Source organism: Balaenoptera borealis (assembly GCF_965194805.1).
Source record: "Balaenoptera borealis genome assembly, chromosome: 16".
NCBI classification, from domain to species: Eukaryota; Metazoa; Chordata; class Mammalia; order Artiodactyla; family Balaenopteridae; genus Balaenoptera; species Balaenoptera borealis.
Genome location: NC_138872.1, coordinates 31,167,647 through 31,180,354, shown reverse-complemented (window position 1 = coordinate 31,180,354; position 12,708 = coordinate 31,167,647). Strand labels below are relative to the sequence as shown.

The window sequence follows — 12,708 nt, the reverse complement described above, 5'->3', positions numbered from 1 at the left end:
GTCCTATAAATATCAATTAAGTCCATCTTGTTTAATGTATCATTTAAAGCTTGTGTTTCCTTATTTATTTTCATTTTGGATGATCTGTCCATTGGTGAAAGTGGGGTGTTAAAGTCCCCTACTATGATTGTGTTGCTGTCAATTTCCCCTTTTATGGCTGTTAGTATTTGCCTTATGTATTGAGGTGCTCCTATGTTGGGTGCATAAATATTTACAATTGTTATAGCTTCTTCTTGGATCAATCCCTTGATCATTATGTAGTGTCCTTCTTTGTCTCTTGTAATAGTCCTTATTTTAAAGTCTATTTTGTCTGATATGAGAACTGCTACTCCAGCTTTCTTTTGATATCCATTTGCATGGAATATCTTTTTCCATCCCCTCACTTTCAGTCTGTATGTGTCCCTAGGTCTGAAGTGGGTCTCTTGTAGACAGCATATATACGGGTCTTGTTTTTGTATCCATTCAGGCAGTCTGTGTCTTTTGGTGGGAGCATTTAATCCATTTACATTTTAGGTAATTATCAATATGTATGTTCCTATTCCCATTTTCTTAAATGTTTTGGGTTTGTTATTGTAGGTGTTTTTCTTCTCTTGTGTTTATTGCCTAGAGAAGTTCCTGTAGCATTTGTTGTACAGCTGGTTTGGTGGTGCTGAACTCTCTCAGCTTTTGCTTGTCTGTAAAGGTTTTAATTTCTCCATCAAATCTGAATGAGATCCTTGCTGTGTAGAGTAATCTTGGTTGGAGGTTTTTCTCCTTCATCACTTTAAATATGTCCTGCCACTCGCTTCTGGCTTGCAGAGTTTCTGCTGAAAGATCAGCTGTTAACCTTATGGGGATTCCCTTTTGTGTTTTTTGTTGTTTTTCCCTTGCTGCTTTCAATATGTTTTCTTTATATTTAATTTTTGATAGTTTGATTAGTATGTGTCTTGGCGTGTTTCTCCTTGGATTTATCCTGTATGGGACTCTCTGTGCTTCCTGGACTTGATTAACTATTTCCTTTCCCATATTAGGGAAGTTTTCAACTATAATCTCCTCAAATATTTTCTCAGTCCCTTTCTTTTTCTCTTCTTCTTCTGGGACCCCTATAATTCGAATGTTGGTGTGTTTAATGTTTCCCAGGGGTCTCTGAGACTGTCCTCAGTTCTTTTCATTCTTTTTTCTTTATTCTGTTCTGCAGTAGTTATTTCCACTATTTTATCTTCCAGGTCACTTATCCGTTCTTCTGCCTCAGTTATTCTGCTATTGATCCCTTCTAGAGTATTTTTAATTTCATTTATTGTGTTGTTCATCATTGCTTGTTTACTCTTTAGTTCTTCTAGGTCCTTGTTAAATGTTTCTTGCATTTTGTCTATTCTATTTCCAAGATTTTGGATCATCTTTACTATCATTATTCTGAATTCTTTTTCAGGTAGACTGCCTATTTCCTCTTCATTTGTTAGGTCTGGTGGGTTTTGACCCTGCTCCTTCATCTGCTGTGTGTTTTTCTGTCTTCTCATTTTGCTTATCTTACTGTGTTTGGGGTCTTCTTTTCGCAGGCTGCAGGTTCGTAGTTCCCGTTGTTTTTGGTGTCTGTCCCCAGTGGCTAAGGTTGTTTCAGTGGATTGTGTAGGCTTCCTGGTGGAGGAGACTAGTGCCTATGTTCTGGTGGATGAGGCTGGATCTTGTCTTTCTGGTGGGCAGGTCCACGTCTGGTGGTGTGTTTTGGGGTGTCTGTGGCCTAATTATGATTTTAGGCAGCCTCTCTGCTAATGGATGGGGCTGTGTTCCTGTCTTGCTAGTTGTTTGGCATAGGGTGTCCAGCACTGTAGCTTGCTGGTCATTGAGTGAAGCTGGGTCTTGGTGTTGAGATGGAGATCTCTGGGAGATTTTCGCCGTTTGGTATTACGTGGAGCTGGGAGGTGTCTTGTGGACCAGTGTCCTGAAGTTGGCTCTCCCACCTCAGAGGCACAGCCCTGATGCCTGGCTGGAGCACCAAGAGTCTTTCATCCACACGGCTCAGAATAAAAGGGAGATAAAATAGAAAGAAAGAGGATAAAATAAAATAAAATAAAGTAAGATAAAATAAAATAAAGTTATTAAAATAAAAAATAATTATTAAGAAAAAAAAATTTTTTTAAGTAAAAAAAAAAAAAACGGATGGACAGAGCCCTAGGACAAATGGTGAAAGCAAAGCTATACAGACAAAATCTCACACAGAAGCATACACATACACCCTCACAAAAAGAGGAAAAGGGGAAAAAATAATATATCTTGCTCCCAAAGTCCACCTCCTCTATTTGGGATGATTCGTTGTCTATTCAGGTATTCCACAGATGCAGCGTACATCAAGTTGATTGCGGAGCTTTAATCCGCTGCTTCTGAGGCTGCTGGGAGAAATTTCCCTTTCTCTTCTTTGTTCGCACAGCTCCCGGGGTTCAGCTTTGGATTTGGACCCACCTCTGCATGTAGGTCGCCTGAGGGCGTCTGTTCTTCGCTCAGACTGGACGGGGTTAAAGGAGCAGCTGATTCGGGGGCTCTGGCTAACTCAGGCCGGGAGGAGGGAGGCGTACGGATGCGGGGCGAGCCTGCAGCGGCAGAGGCCGGCGTGACGTTGCAGCAGCCTGAGGCGCGCCCGTGCGTTCTCCTGGGGAAGTTGTCCCTGGATCACTGCACCCTGGCAGTGGCGGGCTGCACAGGCTCCCAGGAGGGGCGATGTGGATAGTGACCTGTGCTCGTACCCAGGCTTTTTGGTGGCGGCAGCAACAGCCTTAGCATCTCATGCCCGTCTCTGGGGTCCGCGCTGATAGCCACGGCTCGTGCCCGTCTCTGGAGCTCCTTTAAGCAGCGCTCTTAATCCCCTCTCCTCTTGCACCAGGAAACAAAGAGGGAAGAAAAAGTCTCTTGCCTCTTAGGCAGCTCCAGACCTTTTCCCGCACTCCCTCCTGGCTAGCTGTGGTGCACTAACCCCTTCAGGCTGTGTTCACACAGCCAACCCCAGTCCTCTCCCTGCGATCCAGACGACCGAAGCCGGAGCCTCAGCTCCCAGCCCCCGCCCGTCCCGGTGGGTGAGCAGACAAGCCTCTCGGGCTGGTGAGTGCTGGTCGGCACCGATCCTCCGTGCGGGAATCTCTCCGCTTTGTCCTCCACGCCCCTGTTGCTGTGCTCTCCTCCGTGGCTCCGAAGCTTCCCCCCTCCGCCACCCGCAGTCTCTGCCCGCGAAGGGGCTTCCTAGTGTGTGGAAACCTTTCCTCCTTCACAGCTCCCTCCCACTGGCGCAGGTCCCATCCCTATTCTTTTGTCTCTGTTTTTTGTTTTTTCTTTTGCCCTACCCAGGTACGTGGGGAGTTTATTGCCTTTTGGGAGGTCTGAGGTCTTCTGCCAGTGTTCAGTGGGTGTTCTATAGGAGCAGTTCCACGTGTAGATGTATTTCTGATGTATCTGTGGGGAGGAAGGTGATCTCCGCGTCTTACTCTTCTGCCATCTTCTCTCCAGCCTTAGTTTTCTAAAGGAATGAATCTTTTTGTCTCAAATTGTTTTTTGAGGAACCTCCACACTGTTTTCCATAGTGGCTGCACCAACTTACATTCCCACCAACAGCGTAGGAGGGTTCCCTTTTCTCCACACCCTCGCCAGCATTTGTTATCTGTAGACTTTTTAATGATGACCATTCTGACTGGTGGGAGGTGATACCTCATTGTAGTTTTGATTTTCATTTCTCTGATAATTAGTGATGTTGAGCATCTTTTCATATGCCTGTTGGCCATCTGTATGTCTTCTTTGGAGAACTGTCTATTTAGGTCTGCTGCCCATATTTCAATTGGGTTGTTTGTTTTTTGTTATTGAGTGTATGAGTTGTTTGTATATTTGGAAATTAAGCCCTTGTCAATGGCATCATTTGCAAATATTTTCTCCCAGCCCTTAAGTTGTCTTTTCATTTTGTTTATGGTTTCCTTTGCTGTGCAGAAGCTTTTAAGCTTGATTAGGTCCTATTTGTTTAGAGATGTTCTTTTTAAATAGTCATCTGCCCTCTTGTCATTTTGCATTCTTTTTAACTGATATCCAGTCACCACAAAGTCAGGTTAGGGACAGCACCTGGATGAGTTTTAAACCCATTTACATAATTCTGGATAGAGCTAAAGTTTTCTGAGAATAGTGATGTATAATAATAAGCAAAGCTTCCAAAATTAAGATTGACCTTACTTTTCAGTCTTTTATAAATTACCAGTTTGTCCCATGAGTCAATACTGTGTTTTACCAAATCATGAGGCAAGCAGTCTCATTTACTTTCCCCCCATATTAGCACATACTTCAGATAGGCATGTGTTAATTTCTTCTCCCGAAATTTAATCTATTCTCAAAGAGATTTTAAAATTGCTTTTCAGGAGAATACTGCACCATTGCTCAAGTTAAAAGAATGTTGCTAAAATGTTCTATCTCAAACTGTAAGAGATTCTCTCTAATACTGAATATGAGGTGAAATGAGCTATATACAGAAAAGAAAAATATTTGTAAGAATTATGAGAAATCTTTTAAATTACAGATTTAAATGGGCATAAAAGCATACTTTTTTTGTCTTACAGGTTATATTAAAAGAAAAAGTAAAAGAACTGAATTTACATGAGGTAAGTTACCTATAAGTATTTTAATCTGTTCTTGAGTATATTCTAACAGAAGTGGTATGCTGTGGTATGCTTAAACATCTTTATTTTCAGAAGCTGAAAAAAATTGGGCTTATTTTGATCAGCTTAATAGAATATTTGATGGTCAGGTCACATAAAAATCAATTTTGTGAAGACTTATAAAAGTGTAAAATAACTCATTTTTAATAGGGATGGTGCCAGTGTAAGATTTCATAGCAGCAGGGATGCTGCTTGCTGTCCATGCTATACTAGTAGGAGATAGATATAAACAAGTTTTTCTACTCAAGATGAATTTGCACTAATTTCACTCTTGAAAATGTTCCCAGAAGTCCTTTCTTACCAATGGCACAAACAAGGCAGTGATTACTTCATGAAGGTGGGGGTTTGGGGAGGTGAGACAGAGGGATGGAATAGGGAAGAACATATAGGGAGAGATATGAACTCTTGGACTTGTCTAGTGATGAGGTTGTGTGGTTGGGGTGTTCACTATATTGTTATGCTTTCTAAGCTAAATACAGAAGTGTGTGGGTATCCTGCTATGCACCTTAAGACACATAGTCTGTAGTAATTCTTGTTTATTTTATTCCTTGTCTTGCCACTGATTTCAGATGTTCAGAGTTTTTATTTTTAATTTTAGGGCCCTTTCTCTTCCACCCTTTCTGAGTTTTTTAATTGGTGTTTAAAGCAAGGACTTGAAAAGCTACACATTGTAATATCTATGTTTTATATAGCATAACTGTGGTGAAGCTACATTACCAGTCTATTCAAAGAGAGTTAATTTGTGAAATTATTTGAATAATAATAAAAAAATAATGATTTATATTATTGTTGAACACTTTGAAATCATCTACTGCTCCTTTGCTCTTTTTTAAAAATATTTATTTATTTATTTATTTGGTTGCACTGGGTCTTAGTTGCGGCAGGCAGGCTCCTTAGTTGCGGCATGCATGTGAGCTCTAGTTCCCTGACCAGGGATCAAACCCAAGCCCCCTGCATTGGGAGCTCAGAGTCTTAACCACTGTGCCACCAGGGAAGTCCCTCCTTTGCTCTTTCTGCATATTTTTTATCAAAGAGTTGATATGGTACAGCATTTCAGAACTAACCTTGGATTAAACTCAAGCATCAAATACTGTTTGATTTAAAATTTTTTCCCAAAACAGTAATAGAAAGTGATCCTCTTCTGTTTGGAGTCTTTTTGATGACCATAAATGAAAAGATCAAATTCTGACATACATTAACAATACTGAATAACCATGTTTGTCAGGAATAGAAGTCTTCCTTATTCGTCTGACCCATTAGTTTAGAATCTTTACCCTGAATAAGTGAATTGTGTTGCATCATTACATATCAGAGTTAGTATCCCAACTGCACCCACTAATTCCAGTTCTGCTGTACCTAAGAAAACCTAACCTTGCTCTACAACTTGTTTCCACAGGCCAGTCATGTACTTTTCACAGTTTGGTCCTTTTTGGATGCACTTCTTTGTGTTGAAACTATTTTGTCAAACTTCCTTGTGTGTGTGCATTCCTGTAGCCTAATTATACAGTGATATATAGCTTGTTCCTGTGTAAGCACATGGAATTTCAATATGAATAATGTTATTAGTGAATAATTATAATAGTGGAAAATCGGAGACAAGCTAAATGTCCACCAGTAGTGTAACAAATAAATAAAACATGATACACTGGAAGATTATCCATCAAGAGAGGGAGGGAGGGAGAAAAAGAAGGAAACCTGATACAGTGATTCATACAGTGAGGTACTTTACGGCAGGCAAAATTAAGGAACACGCTCCATCTATAAACACGTCAACCTAGATAGATCTCTAACGGGATCTTGAAAAAGCAAGTTGCAAAATGATATAAATGTTTATATCATGTATGTAAACTAAGATAAACACATTTTTCATGGATTTATATGCATACTGCATAGTGTTTGAAAAGGATGCATAATGATCACACAGAGGAGGAGAGAAGAGGGAAAAGATTAGGGGAAGTTGGTCAAAAGGGATGTTAATTTTATATATAATGTTCTTAATTTTAAAGAAGGAAAGTAAGTTAATATATTATTTTAAAAATACAGTTGAGGAATTCCCTGGAGGTCCAGTGGTTAGGACTCCATGCTGTCACTGCCGAGGGCCCGGGTTCAATCCCTGATCAGGGAACTAAGATCCCACAAGCCATGTGGCAAAAAAAATCTAAAAAGTACAGTTGACCCTTGAACAACATGGGTTTGAACTGCACGGGTCCACTTATACGCAGATTTTTTTCAATAGTGAATACTACAGTATTACACGGTCTGTGTTCGTTTGAGTCTGTGGATGATCCCACATGCCGCGTGGTGCGGCCAAATGTTAAAAAAAAACAAAACAAAAATAAATAAATAAATTACATCTAATGGAGTCTTGGTATCAAGAGAAACAGAAAGGTGCCATGGAAGCTGTGACACACTGGGGCATGCAAGGTCCTGTGTTAAAGAAGTTGTCAGCACTCAGCTCTAGCTAATTGTTACCATAGAGGAATATAGGCTATTGCCAACTACTGCCAGATCTGGTTTTTTTTTTTAAGAGAAGCCTGAGAGCCTTGACATTAGTCTGTGATCTGCTTGTCATTTGCATTTAGTCTTTGATTTGTTCACCAGTGTCCCCAGCTCTGGTTATGGTGAATGGTTGCTTTCTCCACTAAATTTCTTTTGCACCTTTATCAAAAATCAAATGGCCATTTTTTGTGAGTCTATTTCTGGATTCTCTATTCTGTTCCATTGATTTCTGTGCCTGTGTCCCTTCACCAATACCACAGTCTTGATTACTGTATTTTTATAGCAAGTCTTAAAATCAGGCAATATGATTCCTCCAACTTTATTCTTCTTTTCCAAAACTGTTTTAGCTAGTCTGGTTCCTTTGCTCTTCCATGTAAATTTTAACAGCAGCTTGTCTATCTGTACACACATAAACAACAACAACAAAAATCCTGCTGGGATCTTGATTAGTATTGCATTAAATATATAAATCAGGGGAAAATTGATATCTTTACCATGTTGAGTTTTCTAATCCGTAAACACATTATGTCTTTATATTTGAAGTGAGTGTTTTTATAGACAGCATATAGTTAGGTCATGTTTTTTAATCCACCCTGCCAACCTGTCTTTTAATTGATGTGTTTAGACCATTTATGTTCAATGCAATTATTGATGTGTTTGAAATTAGGTCTACTCTTTTACTATTTATCTTCCGCTTTTCCCCTCTTTCTTATTCCTCTGTTTCCTCCTACCTTCTTTTGTGTTATTTGAACATTTTTAGTATTTTATCTATTGTGATTTTATCTTTTTGTATAATTTTCTAGTGGTTACTTAGGGATTACAAAATAAATACCTAGAATCAATTTTTTAGCACTTCATTTGTAATGTAGAAACCTTATCACCATATAGATCCCTTTACTTTTACTCCTTTATACAGTAAGTGTCATATTACACCTTTATACATTAAAAATGGCATCAGACAATGTTACACTTTTTACTTTTAACCATCAGATATATTTTAAAGAATTCAGGAGGGGACGAATAGTTTGTTATATTTATCCGGATATTTACCGTTTCTTTGCTCTTAATTCCCAATGTTCCAAGTTTCCTTCTTATGTCATTTTCCCTCTATGTGATGAACCTCCTTTAGCAATTCTTTTAGAGCAGATCTGCTGGCTATGAATTCTATTAGTTTGCCTTCATCTGAGAATGTCTTTATTTCACCTTTATTCCTGGGTTATTTCTTTTCCTTCAGCACTTTTAAAATGTTGTGCCACTTCCTTCTGACCTCCATGGTTTCTGATGAGAAATTCATAGTCATTTGAATCATCGATCTCCTATCCATAATGTGTCATTTTTCTCTGGCTGCTTTCAAGATTTTTTTCTGTGTCTTTAGTTTTCAGCAATTTGATTATGATATGTCTCAGCATGTATTTCTTTGGATTTTTCCTGTTTGGGGTTTACTCAGCTTCACAAATATGTAGGTTTGTCTTTCGCCAAGCTTGGGAAGTTTTCAGCCATTATTTCTTCAAATATTTTTTCTGTACTGTATTCTTTCTATCCTGCCACTCTCCCAGAGAAGGCCTCATCCACCTGCTGTGGCCATGTGGGCCAATCAGAACCCTGAGCCCACGTCTACAGTACAGTACAGTGATACAGCCATCCATATAGCTTCTAAATTTGAACATGTTTGGGTCCATCCCCTCTTCTGTCAGGGTGATATTGCCTATACATACAGAAAGGAAAGGAGAACCTGCTCCCTCCTGCATCTCAGCAGCAGGTGGGATCCTAGCTACACAAGGACAGGAAAAGTCATCTTTAGGTCAGTTTTCCTGGATCAGGCAGAGAGTGGGTGAGGAGTCATGTGGCAGACATGCTATGGCCCTGCTCTACCCTACTTTCCACAAGAAGAGACTGTAGGAAGGTAACCCCATTGGAGTTGCCCCCCTGTGTAAAATGAAGTTAGGAACATCTTTTCCTTCTCCTCACCTCTCCACAAGCTCATTCCCTTCCCTTTGGTCCAGTGAGGAGGGGGTCTGGTGGTACAAGTTTTGCCACATCCCTTTCTTATGTAGGAGGAGACGTAAACCCTCTCAGTCTTTCTAGGATTACTGATCATTCTTCTTATAAATCACATTACTCAAATTAATTTTTAAATTATAATATAAATACTTAGAGCCCAACTGAGTTTCGTCCCTCAGTTTAAATTGTAAAAATTGTTTTACAAAAATAGTTTTAAAAAAAACCCCAAAGCATGTATAGGGAGCTGACAGTATACAGGACCCTAGAGATTGAGTGGGCAAAGTATAGTCCCTCCCTGCCCTCAAGGAGCACTGGTCCCACAGGAAAGAAAGTCATAAGCCAGTGAGGCAAGGACAGTAAAGGGCTGAGCACACGAACACATGAGGGCCATGGAACGGACGGCCCACTGCACTTCAGTTTGGAATAAGAAAGTCAGATCTTTCCTGAGCAGCACAGCCATGATTAGAGTGCTTTCATAGCTTTTAAAGATTCCAACCTTAAATGACACGTCTGAACTGGGAATGCTGCCTTTGCAAAAGATATGATTATCCTCGTAACTATTCAAGGAAAGGTATATTAGTGTTCACTACCACCAGCAAAGAATGATTGTATATTTAAAAGAAAATCATTTTGGCTAAATTCCCTGAGCTGTGGGTCATTTTCATTGTGTGACATTGTCTTCCCCACATGACTCTCCACTCCCTAGCTTGCATTTTTAGGTAAATTTATAGACTATGTCAACCCCTTGAAAATTGTCAAATCCTTCCTTCTTGGTCATTTTAGGGATCATGCACTCTGTGAATACTAGAAAATTAGGCTTCTTTCCAGTATATATGCTATGGTCACTAAAAGCCATTTTTCCCTTGAAATTTGTTTTATTTATGGGTATTATCTCAGTGTAAAGAAAATGGAATCATGTATACAAGGTGGCAAAATTACCAAGATGTCTGTTTCTTCATATAATTTATCTTAGGAGCAAGGGAACTGACACTTAAAAAAATTTAGGTGAGGTAAGTATTATTCCTTATTTTGCTTTTGTAAAAATTGAGGTTTAAGAAAGTTGAGGAAAATGGGCATGTCCTCTAGCTTCTGAGTGTGGAGAAAGAAGGTGACCCTATCTTTCTGAGTCTGGAGCCTTCACATTATGATGCCCCTACTGCACCCACAAACTTGAAGCTTCTGCTGTTCCTCAAGCTGCAAAAAATTACTTTGAAATGCCGTGAACCGGCTTCCTTTTGTTCTCTGCAGATGCCATCAATAATATGTAAAACAAATAAACTCAAGTATCTATAGACTGACCAATCAGTAAATGTATGTCCTAGCCCTGTTTCTGACAGGGCTGATAGGATCTATTCTTTGATTTCAAAAAATGAAGAGTGACGGGAATGTTTCCTATCCTCATTCTGTGAGGCCAGTATTGCCCTAATATCAAGACTGGTCAATGACATCATAAAAAAAGAAAACTCCAAACCAATATTCCTTATGAATATAGTTGTAAAAATCCTCAACAAAATACTAACAAACCAAATTCAGCAGCATATAAAAAGGATTATATATCATAACTAAATGGAATTTATCCCAGGAATACAAGGTTGGTTCAACAAGGGAAAATGAGTCAATGTAATACCCCCTATTGACAGAATAAAGGGGTAGGGAGAACACATGACCACCTCAATAGATGCAGAAAAAGCATTTGACAAAATTCAACATTCTTTTATGATAATACTCAATATAAACTAGGAGCAGAAGGGAACTTCTGCAACTTGATAAAGATTTCTATGAAAAACCCACAACTAACATCATACTTAATGAAAGGCTGAAAGCTTTTCCTCCTAAGGGGAAACAAGACAAGGATGCCTACTCTTATCACTTTTATTCAACATTGTACTGGAGGGGTCTAGGCAGAGCAGTTAGGCAAGAAAAAGTAATCAAAGGTATCCAGATTGGAAAGAAAGAAGTAAAGCTATATTTGTAGACATGATTTTGTAAACACAGAAACCCCTAAAGAATCCACCAAAAATCACGAGATAAATGAGGTCAATAAATTTCCAGGATAAAGATCAATATACAAAAATCAGCTGTTGGAAAGAAAGAAGTAAAGCTATATTTGTAGATATGATTTTGTAAACACAGAAACCCCTAAAGAATCCACCAAAAATCACGAGATAAATGAGTTCAATAAATTTCCAGGATAAAGATCAATATACAAAAATCAGCTGTAGGGACTTCCCTGGTGGTCCAGTGGTAAAGAATTTGCCTTCCAATGCAGGGGACGCGGGTTCAATCCCTGGTCAGGGAACTAAGATCCCACGTGCCGCGGGGTAACTAAGCCCCAGGCCACAACTACTGAGCTCACACACCTCAACTAGAAAGCCTGCATGCGGCAAACTACAGAGCCCACGCGCCCTGGAGCCTGCGTGCCACAGCTAGAGAAGAGAAAACCCGCAGGCCACAGCTAGAGAGAAGCCCGCGCGCTGCAACGAAAGATCCCACATGCCTCAACGAAGGTCCCGTGTGCCGCAACTGAGACCCGATGCAGCCAGAAATAAAATAAATAAATAAAGTAAATAAATAAATAAATAAAATCAGCTGTATTTCTAGGCAGTGGCAATGAACAATCTGAAAATGAAATTAAGAAAGCAATTCCAATTACAATAGCATCAAAAAGAACAAGATTCCTAGGCATAAATTTAACAAAAGAAGCTCAGACTTGTACACTGAAAAATTATAAAACATCATTGAAAGATATTATAGAAGACCTAAATGAATGGAAAGACATCCTTTGTTCACGGTTTGGAAGACTTACTATTGTTAATATAGCAGTATTTCCCCCAAATATTTACAAAATCAACACAACTCCTGTCAAAATCACAGCTGCCCTTTCTTTTTTTTGTAGAAATTAACAAGCAGAATTTAAAATTCACATGGAAATGCAGGAGACCCTGAATGGCCAAACACAGTCTTAAAAAAGGAGAGGATCGGAGGATTCACACCTCCCAATATCAGAACTTACTGCAAAGCTACAGTATTTAAGACAGTGTGATACTGGGGGATGGACAGACATACAGATCAATGGAATAGAAATGAGAGTTCAGAAATAAACCCATACATTTATGGTCAATTGATTTTCAACAAGGGTGCCAAGACATCCAATAGGAAAAGAGTAGTCTATTCAACAAATGGTGCTGGGATAACTAGATAACCACACAAAAAAGAATGAAATTGGGGCCCTGCTTCACACCATACACAAAGGAACTCAAAAATGAATCAAAGACCTAAATGTAACAACTAAAATAACAAAACTCTTAGAAGTAAACATAAATATATATCTTCGTGGCTTTGGATTAGACAATGATTTCCTATATACAACACCTAAAAGCACAAGCAGCCAAAGAAAAAACTAGATAAATCGAACTTCATCAGAACTTAAAACTTTTGTGCTTCAAAGGACATTATCAAGAAAGTAAAGAGACAGGGATTTCCCTGGTGGTCCAGTGGTTAAGAATTTGCCTTCCAATGCAGGGGACGTGGGTTCGATCCCTGGTGGGGA

The 12,708-nt window shown here is 39.3% G+C and overlaps 1 protein-coding gene across 6 annotated transcripts in view; it reads left to right on the top strand.

The window, feature by feature from the left end:
- The window catches only part of RNF24 (ring finger protein 24), a 139,368-nt gene that overhangs the window by 115,946 nt on the left and 10,714 nt on the right, over positions 1–12,708 (top strand). For all 6 annotated transcript variants that reach the window (XM_082359214.1, XM_082359216.1, XM_082359215.1 and 3 more), the window contains one exon: positions 4,560–4,601. In XM_082359214.1, coding sequence (XP_082215340.1) covers positions 4,560–4,601 — 42 coding nt within the window. The remainder of the gene's footprint in view (positions 1–4,559; positions 4,602–12,708) is intronic.